Here is a 24,921-nt window from a genome sequence, read left to right as displayed (position 1 = left end):
ACAGGGTACGCCAGCTGCAATAAAATAAAAATAAATCATTATTTTAAACACTCAGAAAAAAGCTTTAATAAATGGTCCCATTTATTGATCATGTCCTGCAATAATCTGCTGCCCCTCTGCGCTAAGAAGCTCCAAAGTCTCCCGCTGTAATATGTGAGCAAAAAGTAAACTCTAGCCGACATGAACAGAAGTGGTACAGAAAGCAAATTCACAGTAGACAACAAAAATAGAATATTATAATTTGATTGAAAGATGCCTTAAACTCAAGTTAGCATTGCAGGTATTCTTTCCTGCAAATACTTTAGCAGGTTCTTGAAATGAGTACTAGATAGCTTTATTCAGTGATTTTTATTCCTATGTGAAACCAGAATCCCTACTTCTGTTGCATTAGGAAAGGCACCTAGCTCATCAGTGGCTTTTTTTTTTTTTTTTTTTGTAGTCTCCTCAGTTGGAAAATAAATGTCTGTGATTGAGGTGGTAATGTTAATTCAATTAAGAAAACACTCCCAAGTTACTCCTATTTTGTTTTTCTTTAAAAAAACAAAGAGGGAAAATCTGATCTTTATTAATTAAACATCTAACATTAATTTTTTTAGGTGTAGGACTTTACAGATGGCAACCTTGGTCTTTTAATATTAATTGGAAAATATCGATTGAAAAAGACTACGTCTGTCATGCTGATAATTGCAACCAGATTTAGATATGATCACTAGATCTTCCTGAGATTACAAAGAAGCAGTTACCATCTAATTGGTAAAAAGATTGAACATTATTTTGGTAATCCCTGAGCTTTGGTAACTTATTCCCTGTTGTTCATTTATGTGTCTTGTCTGTATCCCACTATAAAGTGGCTAAATATGGTTTAAGCTGATAAGACTATGCTGTATAGTATTTACATTTCATGAGCATTCCAAGTTTTATACCTGTTTTAACAATATACTTTTCTTTAAATGATGGTTAGACCTGCTGACTGAACACTTCAAAACCACAACTGAACTGATATTTACTTCTTTATAACGACAAGCTAAGGTTGAGATAGCCTGATCTCAATTCCTTGATGGCAAGAACAAACAAGTTGTTCTATTTAACATTACTCAATACATGAAAAATAAAAATAATCTGTAACTTTCCAAGAAGGTTCTACATCTTTTGACTTCATATTTGATCTGTTTAAGCACTTTCTTACTATGAAGTTGTAATATTCCACTGTACAAAAATACTGCTATAGACAACTCCCTGACATAGCTGGGAAAATAAATCAATTAGTGCAAGTAAACTCATTTCTAAGAAGAATTAGTATGCGCCGTCAGTTTTATACCAGGAGGGATTTAATGAATAAAGTGTAACCTTTGATAATGCAAGACAAATGTTATGCAGTTTGAGTTTTAGCTACAAATGCTTGAGATTCTCGGCTGAATTTTATTGCTGTTACTTCAGTAATCTGTATCTGTTTATACCATTTAAGCATCCAGCCTAAATATATAAATAAGCAGTTATTTACTATGTGGATGTAAATTCAAGGTGCTGTGTCGTCTGCAGCCATAACATTAACTTGTACGCTCACAGAAAATAGGCTGTCAATTTATTAACTGAATTTTAAGATCATCTGAACAACATAAGTTCAAAAACTTTAGCATCTTCTATCCGTTTATAAATATTAGCAAAAAACTGTCCTAGTGTTTCAGAGCTCTCCCCTTGTGTACAAAGCAAGACCCAGGTTTCTTAGCATCTGGAATGCTCTTTTTCTATCGCTGCTAATAACTGTGGACGTTTTCTGTGTGGATGTTCAGTACACGCTGTTATGAATCCCAGGATGATATCGCCATTACTTAGAGCTGTATTTTGCATTGCCTATTCTGTTATTGCTCAGCATGCACAAGGGTAGAGTTAAAATCTTTATTCATTTCATTTTAAAATGTTTCTTTTGTTCTCCTTATCATGTTCTGGCTTTCCCAAGGATATATGCCTTGAACGAAAAGTCACATGTGCATTACTAATTGTGTGCCATTGTATTTACAGTTCCTAGTGGTGGCACTGTGAAGCTACTAATTCTTTTGCTTCACTTGATGTAAAATAATCTGAGTGTCTTTGATAGCAGTGAAACAGTATTAATTGTTTTGTACATTTCTTGGTCACTCTTCTTAGGTGGTCTTCATAATCTATTAGAACTTTCAGCCAGATTTTTGTAATGTCATGCCTCCAGCAGTGATTAAATTGGTAATTAATGAACAGTCCTTGGCAACATAAACCACATCCCGTTAATTTTCCCTTTTGATTTTTTAGAAGTTGTCGTCTCTGTCAGAAAGCATTGCGCCACCTTGCTACGGCCCCTTGGCATGAAACCACAACGGCTTGATTTTTTGCAGCCATTAGTAGATCAGAGCAGTAATTTCACAGTATTTTGGTCAGGGTAATTATAGTACCAAGTACCAAGTAGAGTTGGGAATTCACACAAGAAGTCCAGAAATACCAGGTGAGCTTCCTCGTGTTCACTGGGACGTTATGATTAGTTTAATTGGGCTTTGTTTGATTTCAGCCGCAGAGACTCTTTGTGCCACGGCATTGCAGCCACTTTCCACTTTAGTGTTTCTGACCTGCATTGACAGGAACTGGTGCAAAAATGAACTCTTTGAAGTGGGACTCTTTGGAGAGGGCAACTAAAAAAGGGGAAGAGTGATGTGTAAATAGTTTACTGTAGCAAAGCTCGAAACCACACCAAATACCCTGCATTTTGCAGGTGATGTGATTCAAGTTCTTTTGTGTTTTCAGCCAGAATGGATATTTCTACTACGTTGGTGCAAATGTTTAATAAATTACTGCATTTAAAAACGCAATCTTTTTTTAATCGCTGGCTTTTATATAGCACCTGCTATTCTACCTTCCTTTGAAGATACAGTCGTTTCTCCCACCAGAAATACTGCAAATCATCGCTTTAGTCCTGCAAACAAATCTGGGCGAATGCATTAATGAGACTGCAGCTGCACTTAGTAGTTCACATGTCACAAAATAGTAGGTAAAGGCATTCATACTTGAGTGACTGACTATAGGTGTAGCAGCCTTCAGCAGTACATTGTGCACATTAAAGTTTAAATAGTCACTTGCCTGTTGGCTTCTGAATGAAAGGACTGTCACTGGTCACTTCTCCTGAAGCCTTAATGAAACCAAATAGTTTGCTACGAGTTTGGGCCTAACCATTGGGGTGTTTCATGCAGTCTTGTCAGTTGATGTTCATGAATTGACTTGAACGGAGATCAAAGTGTTTCTCAAAATGGAGAAGCGGGGAGAGAGACAGCTCCTTCAATTGCACCACAAGAGCTAATCAAGCCATCAGTTCTTTATGCACTCTGCGTGCCTTTAGAATTTAATACCCAATGGTTTGTCAGGACAAATTGAAATTCGGGGGGTGGGGGGGTGGGGGGCTCCTCGTCCCGCTGCAAATAAAATATGCACTTCACTCTTCTGGAGGGTTGTTTTGATAAATTTTACAATTTAATGTAAAACTGCAATGTTGATTAAATATTTGGGGTTGAAAAAAAAAAGTTAAGGCAAGGGATTCAATGGGCATTATACGCCTTAGTGCTGATTAAAGATCCAAGTTTAAAGTGAAAGAGAAACTAAACTCAGCGTGATTTTTTTTGTTTCTTTGATTGCTAATGAACTTTTTTGCTGAAACATTTTAAATTGGATTCAGAAAATAGTTTTTTGAGTGTCAGTTAAAACAAAGTCATGTGAAAATGCCTCTCCCTCCCTCCCTCCCTCCCTCCCTCCCTCCCTCCCTCTCTTTTTAATTGATATGATTTAGGCAGAGGAAAATGGTAAGGGGGATTTTTCTATTGCAGAAGCAATTTTTAAGGGATTTAGTCTTATTTAGCCTGAAGGTCTTCACACTAATGAGAGCACTTAAGTTACGTCCAGGCGTTGATTAGACAGCTCATCTATCAACTGGAGCATGAGAATTTGTATTTTAGGTACCTTTTCTACATTATAAATATATATGCTTTTTTTTATTACTTTCGACTTTATTTTCCAGAAATTTTTAATTACCTTCTTACACATCCAAGGTGGCTGTAATGCAGCCGACAGAGCACAAACGGTAACAGGGAAATACTCTACATTTGATGAGAAATAATATCAAAACTGTATCTGTAGCAATTGGTGTGCCAAATGCAAATTGCTACCCAGACACATTCCTTAAACTGCGACTAGCCCCCTTAAAGTCTAAATACATTTATTCAGGGAACAAGGAATTATATATATTAAAAAATGCCCAACTACCACAGCCCCCCAAAATTGTGAACACTTGCTCTACCTGTAGGGTTTTTTTGCTGTGCTTAAAACACAATAGTGTCTTAATTATTTTCTGAACCATTCTGAAAAGTATAGCTTTTGTAACTTTTTGACATTTCAGATTTAAAAAAAAAATTAAAACGTTGCCACCAGCTTGCACTATGAGCAGCCTGTAATAACAGTTAAAAAAGCTTTCTGAACTATTTGACAAGATTTCTTAGTGCTGAGGCCATATGCTGTAGCCTTTAAGCTATTTCTTCCTATCAGTTTCATTATCACCTGCCTCTGAGTCTCCAATATCATCAGTAAGCACATGCAGAATCATAATTATGCCATGTACAAGTTCTTTGATAACATGTACAGTTTTCTTCTTAATTCTTTATCAAATGCATTGATCGTGGCATGTGTGCATTGATCCAGGTCCACCATCTGGCTGTGTGTGATAAGCACAGTGGCATCTTTGCATTTCCACTGTCATTCATTGCGCTACAATTTGGCTGCAGGGGAGTAGTGGCTGGGATTAGCCCTGTTCTGCTACTTACTTGCATTTTAAGTTGACACCTCTACAGCGGCTCAGACCACATTACAAACTGAAACACATACGCACGACTTAGTGATGTGACACTCCTCAATAAGCTTACTCCACTAGCTACTCAACAATCTGTAATTGGATTTGTAGGAATAACAGCAAAAGATTTCCTAAGAATTGCTGGGGACAGAAGGTGAAGTTTTCTCATTATTGGCAAAAGGCTAGGTATAGATCCTAAGCGATTGGTATTTTCCATTAAAAAAAGCTGCCAGCAGTTTGCAGGACATTTTCAAAAAAACCCAGCAAAATAGGATCCAGGGAGGCGTAGGGTTTGCACTTGTTCTTTCCATTCTCATCACACACAAGCAGACTGGGATCCCGCCACCCTCCCATGAAAATTAAGAGAAGGGGGGGTGGAAACAACTTTCAGAGGCACCCTGCAGCCTGCTCCGCTTTGTTCAGCTGGGAGTGAACCGGGAGCATTCCTCAGGAGGGCATGTCCTCCTCCCTCGGCGCGGGGTTGCCCGCCCGAGAAGGAAGCTTCCCAGGATAGCAGACTGAAAGATGCTGCTCTCCCGCTTATGCATCCCATATACTTGCCAAAAGTCTTTGTTTCATAACGCCACTTTTTTTTTTTTTTTTTTTTTTATTATAAAGTCAAGTTTACACAAGAGAAAATCCCTTAAGTGGAGCTTGATGAATGTTGACTCCTACAATGAGTAAGCATCTTTTTTAACTTCTGTCTGTAACTCGGCTGTGGAAAGGCACAGAAAATAACCGTCTTTAGACTTATCAGTCTGAGATGGGACATTACGCCCTGTCTGGATGGTGGCACTATTTCAGAATATTTCTCAGGCTGCATGCTTGAGACCTTGTTTGTGGGTAATGCTAATAGCATTGACAATCATGGTGACAGGCGTAACAAGCTTCTGGATCCTGACGCCTTAGGTAATTGTTGTCCTTAATTATACTTCCCAGATGAGGGAGAGCACAAACTTGCCTAAGCAGAGAAAATTCCAGGGAAGAAGTTAGCAGAGGGCTTTGTCACTGCTTTTGGTTTAGATTGACTTTCTCAATAATCTTTCTTGGGAGCCCCGTCGGTAGGCAAGGCTGTCCTCACATTGTTCGCTGGCAGAGCACCTTGCTCTTGGTATTGGTGCAGGCGAGTGAGAAGAGGAGAAAACAGAAAGTGTATTTGGAATTAGATATTTCAGCCTGTCCTTAGAACTTGCCGTAGAGCCAAGTGCAGTGTGAAATAGAAATGCTCGCCTTGATCGTCATGTAGATGTGCAGCTCCTAAAGGGTTAAACGGGTTAAATCTTATTTATCTGAATAGAACTGCAGGGCTGTTTTGCAGAATGCTCTTGCACAAATACCTGTGGTTCACTTTGACGTTACAATTTTTGTGTTGGTTTCTTTACTTTAAATACTTGAACTGTTAGACCTTTTACTTTTTTCTCCGAGAAAGATGTATTTGTACCAGATTAGAAAAGCTAAACTGTTTCTTTACATTGAATAATCAGCCTGTCATGACAAATCTATCTCCTTCTGCATGAGTAGGTGCCAGTTTGACTAGCTTCTTTTAGGCTCACACTGGGTTTTAAGCTGGATCCATGTGCATGACTGGCAGTGCATTTGTTGGGCCAGATCTAAGGAGCCAGAGAGCGTTCAGCTCCTTTTTGCCTACAAAAGAGCAGCCAGACAACCAGCAAGAGGCCTTGGATGTAGCACAAGGTGATACTTACTTAGTCAGCCATTCTTTTTTTCAAATATATATTTTTTTTCATTCAGTAAACTAAGAGTTTCTCCATTTCACAGTGACATGAGGAATTAAATTATCAATGGATTGTTCTTCTACAACCAGCATTCTTCACACCAAAAGTACTGTACCAAGTGAATTGTAGGTTTTCCAGAACAACATAGATTATATTAAAAAAAGACAGAAAAATAAAAAATTGCTGGTTAATATTTCTTTAAAAATACCTCCTAGGTTTAAGGAGATGTTTTGCATTTTACAGCCCCACAACCCCATTTTATTGTGAATTTGGGGGGCTTTTTTTTTCTTAAAGGGGACAGCTTTGTTAAGACATTGCTTATGATTCTTCCAGGTTTAGACTTTGGGCTACTTCTGTTTTCATTCTGTCTTGTCTCATTAGTCCATCAGTGCCATAGATCGTAAGCCAATAGCTGCTTCTTTATGACAAGTGATTTGATGCTTTTTGTGATAGACATTCATGAAAAAATATTTTCAAGTTACATACAGTTTATTGGTAGTAAGGTAGCTGATGTAGACACCAGGCAGAAAATATCTAAGACGTTTATGTGTTTCTTTGCTGACCACTTCCTATGATCTGACTAGCCACAGAAATCCAAAGCCAATGCACTTTTGTTTATGTCGAGTGTTTTCTGCTTAGCAGTTCATGTTTTGCTCACTACCTGTGTATTTTGAGCTGTTCTGAAACGGTAGTAGAGACCAAACATAAATGTGGTCCCCAGGGTGATCAAAGATTTAATCTGACCAGATGGGACAAACTTGAGAAAGATTTTGACTTTCCACTCTGTTTTGCAACAAGAAAAGCTGATTTTTTTTTCTCTCATCCTTTCTTTGTTAGAAAAGGCAGAGATCAGGCCATCCCCAGAGAAATGAGCAGGTGTGGCCATTTACAAGCACGTCTGGTTATATTATAAACCAACATAAGAAAAGTTTGAAATGGTTTGAAAAGATCTGCTAAACAGTTTTAATGTTTCATCCCAAATCCTATTTACTCAAACAAGAGCCGATCAAGGTCACAGTAAAACCCAGCCTGCCCAAACCTTTAAAGCTCATGTAATTTTATTTTTTTTTTTTATTTTTTTTTTATTCTGTCTTCTCTACTAACTGAATAGGTACATTTTGGTAATCCTTGCCTCTGGACAAGCACAGAAGTCTTTTTCTTTCTGAATGGCTAATAACAGAGCCGTTCTTCCTGTCTAATGATGAAAGAGGTGGCAGTCAAGTTCTTTCTCTCAGATGTACTGTGCACTCAGGGCAGACCACAGACAATTTTGAAACCTACAGCTACAGGAATCACTCCCCCTTATAGGTACAATTCTGGTTTAATTTTGTTGCTGTGGAGTGTCACTAATTTACCACCTTTTTTTTTTCTCCAGTCTATGGACACGGTAAAGAATTTTCTTTTTAAACATCAAATAAATGCAGCTCACAGGATTTTTCTTTTTTTATGGGGAGAGGATAATGCGTTATCAGACTTCTGGTGTGTAAACTCAGTTTGGATCCTCCCAAATTTCTGCCAAAGGACAACTGAAAAACCCTGACAGAGGTGTTTGGGTTCTTTTAAATGCGAGAAGATTGCAGAATTTTTAGTGATTTGAGGAGATGGGTTTTAGGGACATGGTTGTGTGGTTGTTTTTTTCCCCTGCAAGATTCCACTGCTCTCAATATTTTACTGAGTTGGTCAGCTCTCAGCTTCTGGCACTGCCAAGCGACATCGCTGGCCGGGTGATGATCTCGGAAACTGCCCCGGCAGCGTTTCACATTTGAATTTACCTTCCCAAATCCATGGCATCATTTTTGGCCAAAGTAATGTCAGTCATTGCCATCTGCGGTGAGTACAAAAAGGACCCCCTAATGGCAGCCATTTTTATTTGTTTCTTAAGATCCAAAGGCTGCTGAAAGAACAATTGGATAAAGTTGAGGATTGGAGAAGCGTGATTTTCTTGTTCCAGTGAAATGAAACTCCCATCCTTTTTTTTCTTCCCCTTCCCCTTAAAAGCCGGAGTCTGCTAGGGGGGTTGTAGCTGTGTCAAAGCCGTTGGGATGCCACTGCTGATCACTTTAATTACTAGGACTAAGGAGGATAAAATTAAAAGTAGCACCATTGAAGCAGTGGAAGAAAGCTTGCCGAGATGTCGGTGAACTGTGAAATATAAAAATTGCATACCAATACATTTTTATAGGAGGGAAACAAGGAATTACATTATTTATTCTTGAAGAGTTTGTCCTTAAATGGTGAAGTTTTCCTTGCTGTGCATCCGCGTGGCAGATTTTTAGACCATTGCAAAGTAATTGGGGGGAAATAACAGAGCAAACTTTAATGTCTCTGGCATGTCAGGTTCATGTCAGAGGGTAAAAGATTTTACTGAGTTTTCAACTGTACAGGAAAAAAATCACCGTATGTGTTTTTGCATGGTCCTTTCTTAGTGCAGATCTTCTCTTTGTGTCTCTTTTTTTTTTTAATATCTATGTTTGTGCCTCTATACCTCTCCCAAGTGCTTTCCTTTCCAAGGTCTAGGGGATTTGCTGTTTAATAATTGTTCTGTACCTCAAAACTTAATCTGCCTACTTTTTCTACGCTCAGTTTCATTGCTCCTACCACCAGTGTTTCCTCTGCCAAGCTCGGTAACTGAGGGTTCAGATATCGGAATTGAATTTAAGGAAGAACTAGCTGGTTTTTCTCTTATCCGCTGGTGATGATTGGCTTAATCAGCACAAACACAAGCCACAATAATCTGTTTGCTTGGAGATCCCCGGGATGTTAATGACTATGCTAATAATTCAGGATACAAGTTCTCTTTCAAGAGGAGGGGAGAAAAGGAGAGGGGGGGAATCAGCTTGCTCAGTTTAGGGCACATTTGTCACAAACACCTAACTGGCCTTATTTTAAACTACTTGGGCTACGGTAGATTAAATTGTTTGACGTTAAACCACATGGGAATCTTAATTATAAGTTTTGCACATTTCTTCTTAAAAGTAATTTAAATCAAACTCACAAGTTCCTGTATCCTAGGAATTACAAATAGTAGAGATTTGAGCAGTTTTATTTCATGTAAAATTCAATGTAATTAATGTTACTGAATACCGTGGGTCGAAATAAAATCAGTTGCTGTGTCAGTTGGCTGGCTAGAAATTAAATTAAATTAAATTGATCTATTATAGTGCATAGAGGCGGGGGGAAGCTTTCTAGTTGTCTTTCTAACGTGTACTTTACCAAATAAGTTTTTGATAGAACTGTTGCTCTGTGCCTTCTGGGAAGTTAAAGGGTGAGAAAGCAAACAAAGCCAATGTGCCATCCCGCTGCCTTCCAGGGCCCAGGCAGAATTGTCTTTCCAGGGGAAGGACATTAGGAGAAAAGTAAATCAAGGCAATCTGATAGGGAATCAGGGTTCTGTCACTCAGAGACAAGATATTGTGCAGTGTCCATATACTTTGTTTACTGTTGGGTTTTATGAGTTGTAACCTGCCCGTGCAAGCTGTTAATGAGGCTAAATCTTGCTGCTGGAGGATTGAATTACAGCACACCTCTGGGCTAATGGTTATAAACAGAAAGTCCCATTAGGGCTGCATTCTGATTCAGTCATTTGCATTTTTTCTATTGTGCCGAGAACAATGCTGAGTAAATAGCTACAAACAAACAATTTACATGGAAATGGGTAAAATGTACCTAATTAGTATTTTGCGCTTGTTTTATTAATGATTGCTTAAACTAAATAGCACTTAGCAACAGCTCTCACCAGCATCTGCAGGTGTGGGATGCTCAGTTTCTGGGTTGGTGGGAAGGCTGCCAGGATGGCTCTCCAAAATTAGGCAGTTTGTTATATTCCACTTAGTTCAGGTCAACTGCCTATACCTGGGTTTTACCCTGTTCATTATGTCAATAACACAAACATTGGCAGATTTGACTTAAAGCCAAACACTGTTGCGCTTATAAGCGTTTCTAATATTGAAGGGAGGGGAAAAACAGTCCTAACTTTGAAAAAAAATCATATTTTTAAGGTGAAAATGGAAATTGTTTCCCTTATGGTTTAATGCATTCTTAGAGCTATGTTTAAACACATCTTTTTAATAATATTTTTTTAGTATGGTGAGTTAGGCTTTTCCAAAATTTCATGTGGTAGAACTTTGCTCATTTATGTAACTGAAATATTATCATGCTTCTAAGATAGTTACAAGCTTTAGTGGGAGAGCACTATCTGGGATGGTTCCAATATAATCTCTTTAATTACTGACCAAAGCCCCAGTAGTAGGATGTTTTAAAGCGATGCAAAGTATTTTCTGCTCTGGCATCTATTGTTCTTTCATTAATTTTCATTAGTTTATTTTTAAAAAAAAAAGTATCCATTGAAGTTGAAGGATTAGATTCCTTTTCATGCCTCAGATTTGATGTCACTTTACACTTGAAGCCAGCTTGGTGACTGGAGTAACTGAGAGCAACATCTGGCTTCTCGTTTCAGTTCTGTGAGAGAATTTTACTCAAACAAGTAATTCAATTTAGTAAAACCATTTTTATATCTATGGTAAAACTTTTTGTAGTTATTACTTTGAGACAAAAGTGTCTGAGAATTTTCATTAAGGTATTTTTATAGAACATAGTTTATAAATGCTTTAAATTTCAAATAATTAGGTTTCTAATGCATTAATAATTTGGGGAATGCTTTAAAAAAAATCTGATTCACAGATGTCTTTAAAAATTGTGGTGTGACACCCAACTGATATCGAGCATCCTATTTATAATGTGGTCCAAGCACCATGCTGTAAACCAGTTACTATCATGATGATCAGATTGAGAATGAAATTGCATTTCTGTCAATTACTGAGTTGGCAACTGTTCAATATATCTTAGCAGCAAGATGAAGAGCGGCGTCGGCAGCTGAGAGAGCGAGCTCGTCAGCTAATAGCAGAAGCTCGATCTGGAGTGAAGATGTCAGAACTTCCTAGCTATGGTGAAATGGCTGCAGAAAAGTTGAAAGAAAGGTCAAAGGCATCTGGAGGTGAGCTGAGGAACCTTGTATCTTATTCCTGTGGCAACCTAGAAACCAGAGACCTTTTTGGGTATCACTTTTATTCACATTTCAAAATGTTGTTGTTCATCAGGTGCATGTATGAAAAGACCTGGCTGTAGATATGTTTCCTAAATCAGGCTTGTGTCACTTAATTTCCAACAATTAAAAGAAAAGCATACATGTGATTGAAAGAAAAAGATGTTATGTGAACAAGTAGCTCATATTGGTCCATTATTTATAGATTTGTCATTACCCACGATTATTTAGAATTTTATGATTGTTGGTTAAAATCTCTTCAATATATATATATTTATATAGGACCATTAACATATTTGGGGGGAAAATAACATTAGAAATACTTAAGAAACTTTATTTTTTATTAAATGTGTTCATAAGACTGCTTGGGAAGAGAATTTTAAAGGCAGCCCATGGGAGGTGGGGGCAACAACCTTTTGATTTTAAATTGCGGTCTTTTGACATACCACTTGCCTTTACAGGTTTTGAGTTGTAATATTGCTATAATGTTATTAAACTGACTTTGAAATGTCATTAAAATTCATATACCTGCCAGTGCTACGAGTCAAAGTAATGTAGTGTCACTCAAACTCAAATGGGTGCTGAGCACACGTTTCAGTACAGGCTTCTTGCTCTTTTAGTATCTTCTACACATTCTAAGGGGAAATTGTGTTTCTCATACTAACATGTAATTGTAAACCAAAGGGTCAGGAAAATCCAACTTTAAGTTCACGATGCATATAGATTCAACAACAATATTGTTTTCTTCTCTATTACATGTTTTTTATATGCATATGTATTTATAGTCTTACTGCACTCTAAACCCTACACATCTGTTCCATTTAACACCCAAAGAGAAAAGCAGTGAGTTGTACATCTCCCTTTGGTTCTAGTCTTCAGTTTTCTTCTCTTTGCCCAGTAAACCAAGCTTGCCAACCTAATTCTCTTTCATGATAAATAGGGAAGTTACATCCTTGATGGGGAGGGAGTAAGACAGGCTGAGCAAAATGACACAGTGCTTGTATATTAAGTAGACTATGGTCTTCTTCATCCTTCTTCACAACTTATGACTCCCCATCCTACGTTATTTAATTACTTCCTCCTCACTGTTTTATCATACCTGTACATAGCTGTTCCTGCCATCTCTCCCCTCCAAGGAAGGTACAGTTTCTGGGTATATCCTGAGTGCTCAGCTGGACAGTAGTTACTCTGTTTTGTGGCAGTAACTCACAGGTGGTGTTGCTAAATATCCCAGTACGCTGCTTTCTGGGATGTGGCCTTCCCTGTTCATATTTTCCTCTGAATTTTGCCATTGCTCTTCCTGCCCTTCATTCAGTTTATAAACAGTCTCAGAGGTAACTGTGCACCGTGCATATATACTAAAAAAAAAAAGTCTCTATGCATAAATACTGCGCATGCACTCAGAGCGTTTCAGTGTTATTAAAGGAGGAGACAGTATCAGTACTGATGACAACTTGTTTATAAAGTTATCACCACTATACCTGTTGGGTTTTAACCAGTATAACAATTGCACTGCTTTCTACTTTTGCACATGCTTTGAGTTATCTCCTTGGTTTATATTTCCTACCTTGATTTTAATTTGTTCATACAGTAGTTTGGCCAAGCTATTTAAACTTCTCTTGGACTTCCAGTTTTTATTCCCTTTCTCCTTTTATTCCTTTTTGCTCTTTTCATGTCAGTGTGCATTTTATAGCACTTCTTTCTACTTATTCATTCTCAAAAAGCTTTCCTTATGGCACATCTTCTACATACTTTCGCCACACTGCTGGTAAAGTCAGGTGCCGCACCAGATCTCCACTCAAGAAATTGAATCTTCTAAAATAGAGTAGTTCTGTGAAGTGGCACCAACACTTTATAAACCAGATAACTTAAAATTATTTCTGGGTTTAGTCTTTTTCCATTTTTTATTTCCACCAAAAATTAAGATTTAATAGACAGTCTTCTTATTACAAACGGATTGTGAATATTGCCCCTGACTGCATTCACATGTAGTAGGGTTTTTTTCTGTGTATAGTCCTGTATTCCCTGTACAATACCCAAGACAAGCTTACAGTAATATCTTTTGTCTTCCAAGCTCTCTTGTCCATTATGCTTCATTAATCTCTTCTTCTGCATTGATTGCTACGTTTTAATTTACAAAAAGGGAATGTACCAAATCATTTTCCTCTCTCAATTCAGTTATTCCAGAAAAAAGTGACATTTTGGCTTTGGGATTTTGGAGTTTCTAAAGACTAACTTCTTGCTCACTATTGTAGATGAAAATGCGATCCCTTTGTGTTTCTGTATGCTCATTAAGAGTTCCATGCTTTGGTGCTGGTGCTACATTCTCTGTTAAAAGACTTTAATCATGGTTTGAAAAACTCAAATGCCTATGGCAAGTTGAAACTTTCCTGGATAAGCAGCATCCTTTACTATGAAATCTAGTCTTTTTCATAGGTTATTTGGCATGTGAGACAGAAAATACTTCTTCCTGCCAACTGCCAGAGGGTTTGGGATGGCAGCTTCAAATTTATTAGATGTCCTACTAGCTTCAGGCTGATAAGCGGATGCCTTGAGATGGGTCCAGGGACAGTATCAAGATAGGAATCCAAATATCCTCCCTTTTCCCAGCAGCGACGGGACAAAGGAATTGACATCTTATCTAGGTAGCGTCCCCATGCAGTAGGACACCCGTCTACTCTTCTGGGATTTGGGTAGTGTGTTTTCTTTACTCTCTGGCACATCTCCATCCTTTATTTGAGATGGCATCTTCGTGAGGATGTAGCTAGGATCTGGAGGTGGTGAGTAGACAGTGGAGGGAGGGAACAATGGAGAGGACAGGGGTAAGACAAGCACAATGTGAAGAGGCTTTGGGGAAAAAAAGTACCAAAATTAGGCAAAACTGGGAGGGGAGAAGAGAATGAACACAAGATCAGCACAGAAGAGGGATGTTAGAGGAACAGGAAGGGAAAAACACAGGAGAAGCAGCATCCAAATATATTGTAAGACAAAAACAGTTTTCAAAAATTTTGGAATTAATAACAAACGTTGGAAAGGTGTACTGCAGTTAAAGAACTTAGGAAAGAGAGCCAGCTGGCATTGCATTGCACTTGTATGCTTAAAGATTTCAGGGTACATTACAGATTTTACTTCTGAGGCAATGATTTGGAGGGAATATACATGGTAGCTCAGGCTTACTCATCATGCTTAGTCTCCAACTCATAAAACAGTGTTAAGTTCTCGATTTAGTATTTTTAACAGGCAGTATTTGTATCTGTTGGCAGTTACTGCTGCGCTTTCTTGTCCTGACATCTGATTTCTTGTACACCGAACCAGTATTTAGACTCTGCATTTCTTCCATTCCCCACTTTTGCTTCCTTTATTACTGTTCAGATGCTCCTGTTAAATCCTGTAGCCTTAAAGTGTACTCTGTACCTGAAAGTAAATAAACTAAATATCTGAATATCCACAAGCCTGAAGGACTTCCCAGAGACAATCCTGGAGGCATCTTCCCTAAAGAGCAAGTACTGTTCATGCAGCTCCAGTGGCAGCTTGTATATGCTTCTCCCACTAATGTGATCCAACCCCCACCAGTGATTTTACCACTCTATGAAAATTGTTCTTTTTTAATTTCATCTAGAAATTGATGCAGTCTGCTGCAACTCTTTCACATGTGGGCAAGCTTAAACCAAGTCGAGAGAATATCAGTTTAACCACAAATTATGCCTGAGCTGAATCTGAATAGTAAAAAAACCGAGCTATAAAATGCCTCTGGATCTTCTTTTCCACCAATATTCTGGCATTTCCATTTGTTTCCAAAAGATTCTTATTTCACTTTCTTCAGTCCAGTCTGCAGTCCAGGCTGTGTAGGTAATGGTCAGTGCTGTTTAGTTCTTGACTTAATCCTTCATCTTTAATTTTGCTTGTTTCTTCACAACATAGTAAGACTTTGCTGTCTTTCTAGGATCCACATTTACATACTTTTCAAAGAAGAGTTCTTTAGTACTCTTCTAAATATGTGCCCTGCTTCTAGACCAAGTGCTTTAAGTTTTTCACACTAGTAATTTGTTCTTTTCATAAAAGATATCTGTTATCTCTTCGTCGTGTTATTCCTTTTATCATTTATAATTGCAAAATCTTGTTGTAACATGCTCCCTAAACACATTTCCCTTTCTAATACACGGGAAGAACATTGGACTGGAAAAAAAAACCTAGAGTAGTTTAAAACAAGGAATCTGTAGATTTTGAAAGATATTTAAAAATTTGTGAAATTACTTCAAATTAATGCTTTTAATTGAATTTATTTTTTTTAATAAAGTGTAAATGTCCTGATAATCATATTCAGTCGAAGCCTGCTAACTTTAAATTAAATACTAGGTCAGGTCATTGTCTGACACTAGGAACTGGTGTCTTTGACATTCCCATCTCTTTTGTTACCTAAAATGGTGGTGTCAAAGAGAGTGCGTCTGATCTCATCTCGCTATATTAAATTAAAGAAAATCAAATAATCTAATATAAGCATTCCCTTAGTATCCAGCAGTCTTAAACCCTGTCATCTTGTTTAGATTGTTTTGACACATCCAGCGTCCTGCTGGATGACTGGTAGTTGTGAGCTGACCTTGTGAGCTGACTTCTTTGGGTGCTTTGGGAAGTCATTGCCTGCCTCTAGGCTCAAGGTGGTTTCCCTCTGCCATGGCAGTGTCCCTCTCTCTTCTACCTCTTCCACATGTCCATAGCCCTTTGCTGCTGTTAGCCTGGTTGTGCTTTCAGTGTGCTACCGTGAGCTCCAGGATGTGTTTGAGAGTACTGTGGCCTGAGTGCCACTGAATGTCTCTAACACCATCATGAAGGATTTAAAATCATGTGAGAAGTCTAGCTCCTCATTAGAAAATGTAGAGATGCTTTGAAGAAAATTCAAAACTTCAGAATTGTTGCTATTGCTGCTTTACCATTCTCTGTTTTCTCTTCAGTCTGCTTCTTACCCTATCCCTTTCTCCACTTCATCATGATCACACTGTGCCCTTCTACTTTGTTCACCTACCTCTGTGCTACCTGAAACAGGTAGAGTCCAGATCACAGAATCTTCTATGTGAATTTAAGTGGGAACAGAAAAGATGTCACAGAGAGTCCTGAGTGTTTCTGCCCACCCAGTTGTACACCTGAAGCACCATCTCTCAGGTCCCAGGTCTGGTCACAGATCCTGGTTTGGCTGAGGAGAGGTGTTGTTCTCCACCCATCAGGCTCAAGCTGGGGCAGTTTGGAAGAAAGCTGACTCTTCCAGGGACCACTGAGAATTAGTGGAGAGGAGCCCAGGGAAGACATGGTGGTCAGCTGAAACAGAGTGGTCCTACTTCACAGATTGCTGCTCCTTTTTACATGCAACGGATGTTGAGTAAAACACTGAAATGGAAACTTCTTTGCTCTTGTCTGTTGCAGCAAGAGCCTTAGCCTGAATTGGCAGAGGTCTGTGAAAGACATTGATTAATTACAGATGAACTGAGGGAGCAGCTGGTTAAAAAGAGTAGCAGACATACAAAAAAGTCAACAGGCTCCTAAAATGGGAATTATAGGCACTATGGAGATAAAGAGGTAAGGAAAAGAAAAAACTGTATGATCTTTGTGTCAGCAGTCTGGGACTGAAGTGCAAACCAGGTCTGGGGATGAGGTTTAGTGTATTTCAAAGACAGACAATGAGTGATCAGCACCAATCCTGGTCCAAACTTCCCCAAACTTCTGATATTCAGGATTATGGCATCTTGGTACTATGTTTAGGATCCTTTTTGTTTATATGGCGTTTGAATGTACCAAAGTACTGTAATTATAATTAGTAGTTTTTCCTATTGTGAAGTGGTTCAAATTTCCTTTAGTTACTATTTGTGTCTTACTTCTCCAGACACATTCCAGCCTTCTCTTTTTTTTGTCATTTTTACACGCATGCATACATACATAGGAAAAAAATGTTTGTATAAGTCTGAACAAGTGTAGATAGCATTTGATATGAGACTTAAAAGTAAGCAAATACAAGGCAACTACATGCTTGGAAAGTACTAATCTAGCTTTTATGGACTTTAATTTCATTATATATTTGTATTGAAAATGTGAGTCAGGATTTTTTCTGGGATCTGCTTCACAGTTCAGCACTTGCTATTTGATCTTCCTCAGGTTACTTACTCTTTCTGTGCCATAATTTACCTACATCATCATCATAATTGTAATTATAATAATCACCTACTTCGTAAAACATTATGGGGCTCATTTACAAGTGATATTCATAAGCTGCTCTGAGAAACTTGGTTAAAAGATCCTATAAAAAATATACAGTATAATTACAATTATTATTTTATTTAAAATATACGTAGCTTACAAACAATGCTGATTCAAAGTGGTGCAGTAAGGCAGCAATCTGTGAGTGTGCTCTTGCTACACCTGAGGTCAGTGCTTGCTAAGCATGATGTTCCAGGTGGCAGTTTTCGTCCTCGTATCAGAAGTGGTAGGAGACGCTAACACCTAAGCAAGGTACAGTGATCACTGGTCTGTGATATATTGTGCAAAGTAAGGAATGGCAAGTCTCACCAAGCTGGGAACTCAGTACCCAGAGCTGCTGCCTTTCTCAAGAGTGCAGCTCCCAGGTTGTTCTGCTGGCCAGACCCATCCAAACCTGCTGTATGCCAGCTTTGGCACCCATTCTGCATTAGAGAGAAATGGAAGCCTGGGGGAAATTATTTTGACTTGAGTTATAAAGAAAAGCACATGTGCTTTTCAGAGTTAGCCAGAGATTTAGTGCAGAGAACAGCCACTGCTGAGGCCAGACTCTACCTTTATTGTAGCAGGAGTTTCCAGCAGAGCCCCCTGTGTGTATATTGAATTGCATCAGTTTTACGACAAATCCATGAATGGACAGAGTGAAATCTCCTTCCAGACTTATTTAATGATTTGCATTTTTATCATAACTCAGCTTATTCTCTAAAGCATTCATTTTTAGTGATGTGCATGTACATAAGAAAATACTAACCTTAATGCTGTATGTTCCTACAGATGAGGATGAGGATGATGATAATATTGAGATAGATACTAATGAGGAGGTTCCTGAATGCTCTGTTACTGGAGGTGGAGATGAGCTTACTAACCTAGAAAATGACCTTGATTCAACGGGTAATTTAAATAATGGCTATTTTGTGTATTTTGCATGACTAACACTCCATCATCATATAAGTACTGATGTGCTGCTTCTGTCTGTCATAGCTTTATTCCTTTGTGCCTTTTCAGGTCTTTTAAAGCCTAATGCTTATTCTTTTTTAATATTTTGCATTCACGTTTAGTTGAAATTTAAAATCAGCAACAAAATCATTATTTCCAGCAATGGCAGATTTAAATGTCTCTTGCTGTTTGATGGGGAAGGGGACCCCAGGCCAGATTTGTAAAGCAGAGCCACCTGAAATCACCCTGCCTGGATTGTCTCACCAAACCAGGGTAGACAGGCCAGAGGAGTGAGCAGTCGCGTTGGTGAGTGCAGCTGCCGCTCTCTGCGCTGACATCCTGGCCTGTCTGCTCAGTGAAGAGGAGCAAACATGCCTCAGTTTCCACGTAGGCTTGGTATCCCTCCAGTTCCTTCCTGAGGACCAGTTCTTGTATTTATACCTTGTTGCTCCAGTGGGGACATGGAGGTATAAATCTGAACAGAATTAGTCCTACTTACTTTACAAAGTTCAAGTAATAGATTTTTAATAACACATTTTAAAAGCATTCATATTCTTGTAGAAATACTTGTATAATCTTAGCACACGCTGGTCAAGTAATAATAAATGATAGTAATGGTATTTCCCCTTTCAAAAATTCTAATTGAGCAAAACTGGAGTTCAGGTTCCTCCATAGATCTTACAAGGGAGATGCTTATTTAAAAAGGCGCTAGATCTTCCAAGATGTGAAGGTAATTGCCTATCAGTAAGGGTCTCCTCTGCTCGCAGAGAGTTGCTGGAGGAGTTTGTTCTCTGTACAAGTCTGCTTGTTACCAGTGGCCCTGGGGAGTGCCGAGGGCCTCTTTGTATTGTGGTGTGCTTCTTTGCCAGGGCGTTTCTGCTCACTACAAGTTAGCTCAAGCCCGGAGAAGTGCAGCAAGCACAGGATAGCGTCGGGATAAAGGCAGTACAAGAGAGAACTTCTTACAGCATCCTCCGACTTGGTTCTGCCCATGCCAGGTGGACCCAAGTGTGCAGCCCATAATATATTAAATCAAAACACTTCATTTAGTGTTTGCTCTTTGTAAATTAAACCAACAATGATGTGTATATAGCACTTTCTAGTCTTTTTGGATTGTGAAAGACTTGAGTCATGTCCTTTTATTTTTTTATTTGAGGATTTCCAAACACATAAGAAAATATATTTAGTGTTTCCAGCATTTGAATTAAGCTGATTTAGAGCAGAATCCTGTCAAATATTTTTCCAATAAATACTGGTTCATTTTAGGAGAAAAAGAAAATCAGTAAATGAATATTTGTGTCACATAGTCTCAGTGACTTACCAACATTTATTTCTGTGAGTCTTTTTTCTTGAGAGATACCTTCTCAGGGATACAAACCCACTACCCAACGCTTCATCTCCACCACGGGAAGACATTCTGGAAAAAAACTGGGACATCATTTTGCAGTTCAGTCTGCACAGTAGTCAGAGGTACAAACGAGTAAGGAAGGGGACAGGCAATAATATAGAAAGCAGTCTAATGCTGTGATAGAAATCAGTGTACAGAGATTTCACTGGGATTCTGCCAATTCATACCAAGTTCTAATGAAGGCTGAATCTCCTGGGAGCACCTAAGTGCAGAACTGTAAGGGACATTTCACATTTGGGATCATTATGACCATCTTAATTAATTTGTCCACTGCTGAATCTTAGACCCTCCCATCTCTCTTGAAGAGAAAACTGGTTTTACTGCCAGTTGTTGGTTTTAAGTCTGTCAGTACTGCTACTATATGCTGCTGTGAATGTATCTGATAAAATGTGAACCTCTTATATCATAGTTATTACATGATGTTTATGTATAAACCCATGAGAATGTGCATGTACTTACATGTGAGCCTCAATTAAGGGCACCCTGACTGGGTGTGCCAGAGGAAAGGGAAACTATCCTTCGTCATAACCCAACCCAGCCCATTGCTGCTGGAGGCAGGCATCATTTGATTGCCAGCATGCCAAAAATATTTTGGCTAACACGAATTGGAGTGCTCCAAACCTTGGAAGGAGCTGTGCGGCAAAACAGTCATGGCTCCACTTCCCACACCAGCTAGAAGTCACCAGCCCAAAGTGAAAAACTCAGGCTGTGCCTATAGAAAAACATAGCAACTGCTATTTCCTGTGTTTGACCCAAGGCCCAGATGTACATGCATAATATACGCAAGTGATGCTGCATTCGCCCCATTGCAGGGGCGATTTCTCGTGTGGTGCTGCATGTAGAGTATGTCTGGGGGCTTCTGTGCCAGCATTATTCTGCCTTCCTACCCAGAGTTAGCTCCATAGATCTGCGCTGTGGTTTGGTAATTAACACCTTTCTCCTTATTACATGTGTATGTGTAGGTAACTGTGTATGTGTAGGTGTGTTGCAAATTCATATAGTCAACAATCACGTACAGAATGAGCATTATTGGGAGGTAAAATTCTCAACTATTATTTCTGTGGGCTCTGATCCAAGTTGCTAAAACTGATGAAAAACTTTTGGGGACTTTGGCAGACTTTGAATCTGTCCCTTCCATGCAGTTACGAAGCGTTTTATGGCTCTCCCAGCTTCAACATACTCTATAAATCATAGTAAAATATTACTAGAAAGCTGTCTCTTTTGATACTGAAATTTTATCATTCAGAAGCTGTGCCAAAGAGCCTTAGGATGAATTAGTAGTTCATAAACTTGAGGGGTTATCAGTACTTAGAATATGTGATAAATTGTTATATGTCATCTTAAAATACATGGCTCTTTAAGTGTGGTTTTATGCCAAAGTATAGGTGTGTACAGGTTGGAAGTAAAGTAAACATTGTCTACTTTCTGTGTTTTTTCATCTGCTGTCTTCAAGCATGTTTAACTGTTCAGTTGAGTGCTACATACTTTTTTTGAGAAAACTTAGGCATTATCTATGTACATTACACAAATCTATGCCAATACAAATTGCAGGGAAAAAAAAGTCTTCTAGTTTTTTCCTTTTTTAGTTTGAAATGATAGCAAAGTGAATTAAATCTACCTTTTAAATTGCTACATTGTTGTAGCGACTCTGCATTTAAATGCATCTCACTGTGTTGTATGTGGTATTTGCATATTTAGCAGAACAAAACAGTAAGTTGGTGGATTTGAAGCTGAAGAAGCTCCTAGAAGCTCAGCCACAGGTGGCAAATTCATTCTCCAGTGCTGCTCAGAAAGCTGTAACTGATAGCTCAGAGCAAGACATTAAGGTAAGTTTTGATTAATGCTTTTGTCTCAGTACCTGTGTTCTGATTTCGGGTGTGTACTTTGTGAGGAGGAAAATGATTTCTTATCAAATCCTTCACGGTAAGAAATGCAGAAAATCTTCGTGGCAGTGCAGTTGCATAGTTTGCAATGCACTGGCGTTTTTCATGTTGATTAATCAACACATTTTCCTTTTTTTTCTTTTTTTTTTTTGATCTTGATACTTGTCATTGGCCTAACACTAACAGACATAAGAAGCATGTCTCAATTCTGACTGCTCAGGTTGTCACTTAAATCAGAAATGCAACATGGGCTCCATCCTGCTGCTGGTACAATCAGCAGCGAGACTCTCTCTGACTTTAACAGGAGTAGGATTGATTCTCAGGGATTTCCTTCCCTCCCAAGCCTGTCCCTCTGTTTTCTCTCCACTAAAATTAAGCCGTAATATACTTTAAAGGCATACATACTTGGGTGCTTGACAACGAGTGCTTCTGAGAAAAATAGACACGAGTCTGTGGTGCACTCAGTCGTTTTGCCTGTTCTTAACATTCACCACTTCAGCATAAAGCACACACCAATCAATTTTCCATTTCATTTTCTTAATTAGTCCCCTTGTGTTCTTACTATTTATTTTTTTTAATAGTCCCTGTATGTCATTAATATCCCTATGGCTCTGGGGCACTTCCAGTTGGGTATAACTTTTCACCCACCTGCAGTCTGGGGGGAAAGCACTGCTGACTGAAAGGATTTCCTTCCCCAGATACAGAGATGCTTTGAAGTCCCAAAACAATGACTTTCATTGCTTTTCCCTTACACTGTCGGTTCCTATAAATTGGTGATGAAAGTGTGTGGCAGCGGCAGAGGACTTTCGGTCTCTATCTTTGAACAAAAGGAAGCCTGGATCAAGTCTGATTTTTGCGTTCAATTTAGCTTTCTGCAGTGGATTTAATGCAAAATGAAGCTGGCCCAAGAATAATACAATGGATTGAAAAGGCTAACTGAATTAGTGGGCTTAGAGGAATACATTTGTAAAGTGGCAGAAGTCCCCAGTCATAAAAAGGTTTCTTAAAATGGGATTTACTGGCTAATCACACTGATATTTTAGCATGTTGCCAGGCCTAAAAAATTAGTCATGTTTGTTTATTTTGATAAAGACTCTGTTTTAGGTTGTCAGATGGTTATTTTGGTAATAACACGAGACCACCTTTTATTTAATCAGAATCATAACTACCTGATAAGTGCAGCTGAAAAGTCATCCGGGGGTATGAGCAATACTTTTTTAAGCTCAATTCGGCAAATGACACACAGGTCACCTCTTAGGGTAATTTGGTATCACCTTACCTAACAAAAATGGTATTTCTCTTTCTAAAAAGCTTCTGTGAAGGAGTTGATTTTTTTAAGGTACTCCCACAAAAGGTGCAACTTAACAGTTTATCTCTGTGTGCATCTTTCTAAGGAAGAGTTGGAAAGCGTCATTATAAGGAATATATGGTGTCCATCTGTTCTCGTGGAGCTCTTGGCATTGAGGTGGATTTGTTTTTTAATAAAATGCAGTTTACACGTTTCTAAATGAGGCATTCTGTGTTTGTGGAAAAGGATAAACTGTTACCTTCCCTTGGGGATTGTGTATCCCCGGCCTCCTTGAGGCTAGAGAATAGGCCATTGGAGAACTCCCTCATTACCGATTGTCTCAATGCAGAGGAAGGGCAAAGTCTTGGTAGCTTTTGATAACCAGTTTCAGCATTCAGCAGGCTTAGCTATTAGTCATGCATCTTAGCCTTTCCCTATTTACTTTCAAAACACTTAATAAAAATAATAAAAGATTAGGTATAAAATGAAATATTTGTTTGGTACACAGCACCTCGGTATCTGCAGTTTCCACACACTGCGGTGGTTCAGTCTTCTGGGATATTTTGTGTTGATAGAATCATTTGAATTTGTTACCAGTATTAACATAGGAAGCCCTGGAAAAGATAATTGTAGTTTCCTTAGCTGTAAAGGGCTTACTTACAAATCTGGCTTTGGAAAGTTATAGCTGATGAAATGCAGTTCAGTGGGGTAGTATTATAATCCTACCTTTTAGCCTTCATCCAGCATTAGTGGTTTATCTCAATGGGCATAAAATTAGAAACTAGTTCTTCTTGTCATACAAGTCTGTGGGACTACAGAAAAGACAGATTTCTTTACCGGGCAGGGAGACAGGCTAAAGGCAACACGCTTTTAAAACGATACAGATCATGTTCAGGGGTAGAGACGCCGCTACTTGGCAGCAGCATGCGCAGTGCTTGGCAAATCAAAGTTGCAAAGGAGTGATTTTTCATTTAAAATCTGTGTTGCTGGCAAATGCCAGTCACAATTAATAGGTCTGGCTGCTAAGTAAGTAGAGTGTCCTGCAGGAGGGTGCCCACATAGCAAAAAGCCAGTCATTGCCACCACACATTAAACAAAAAAAAAAAAAAAAAAAAAAAAGAAAGGAAAAGTTAATCACTCTTCTCCTTTTTTTCTGCAGCTGATACTTTCATCCTATATAAGCCACAGCCCGAGTTGTGAAATCCTCTTTGGAAAAGCTGTGTCCTGTCCCCTTACTGAAACGTACCTTTCGAATTTGTGTCTTCCCGTTTGTAAACAAAAGAAACTGTTGTGTATCTGGTTTTTTTCCTAGCAGAATGGAACAGAGGAACATCGTGCTGAGCGATTACAAAAAGCAGCAGAACGGTTTAGAAATCCTGTTGTGTTCAGCAAGGACTCTACCGTCAGAAAAACTCAGCTCCAGTCTTTCAGTCAATACGTGGAGAGCAGACCAGGTAGGAGAAAATATAAAACCTGTTTTCCCATCTTATGATTTAATAATATTTAACAATAAATATATGAAAACCTGATAATG

At 38.6% G+C, this 24,921-nt stretch overlaps 1 protein-coding gene across 12 annotated transcripts in view; it reads left to right on the top strand.

Annotated features, from left to right (window-relative positions):
- The window catches only part of EHBP1 (EH domain binding protein 1), a 225,387-nt gene that overhangs the window by 159,810 nt on the left and 40,656 nt on the right, over positions 1-24,921 (top strand). For 2 of the 12 annotated variants that reach the window (XM_075035594.1, XM_075035584.1), the window contains 4 exons: positions 11,437-11,584; positions 18,647-18,763; positions 21,915-22,042; positions 24,703-24,841. In XM_075035594.1, coding sequence (XP_074891695.1) covers positions 11,437-11,584; positions 18,647-18,763; positions 21,915-22,042; positions 24,703-24,841 — 532 coding nt within the window. Of the gene's footprint in view, positions 1-11,436; positions 11,585-18,646; positions 18,764-21,914; positions 22,043-24,699; positions 24,842-24,921 lie in introns of all 12 variants that reach the window. The other 10 variants (XM_075035586.1, XM_075035583.1, XM_075035591.1 and 7 more) reach the window with 8 other exon arrangements.

Source organism: Buteo buteo, chromosome 9, assembly GCF_964188355.1.
Source record: "Buteo buteo chromosome 9, bButBut1.hap1.1, whole genome shotgun sequence".
NCBI classification, from domain to species: domain Eukaryota; kingdom Metazoa; phylum Chordata; class Aves; order Accipitriformes; family Accipitridae; genus Buteo; species Buteo buteo.
Note: the sequence above shows the minus strand (reverse complement) of the source record. Positions and strands in the feature narration are given on the sequence as shown.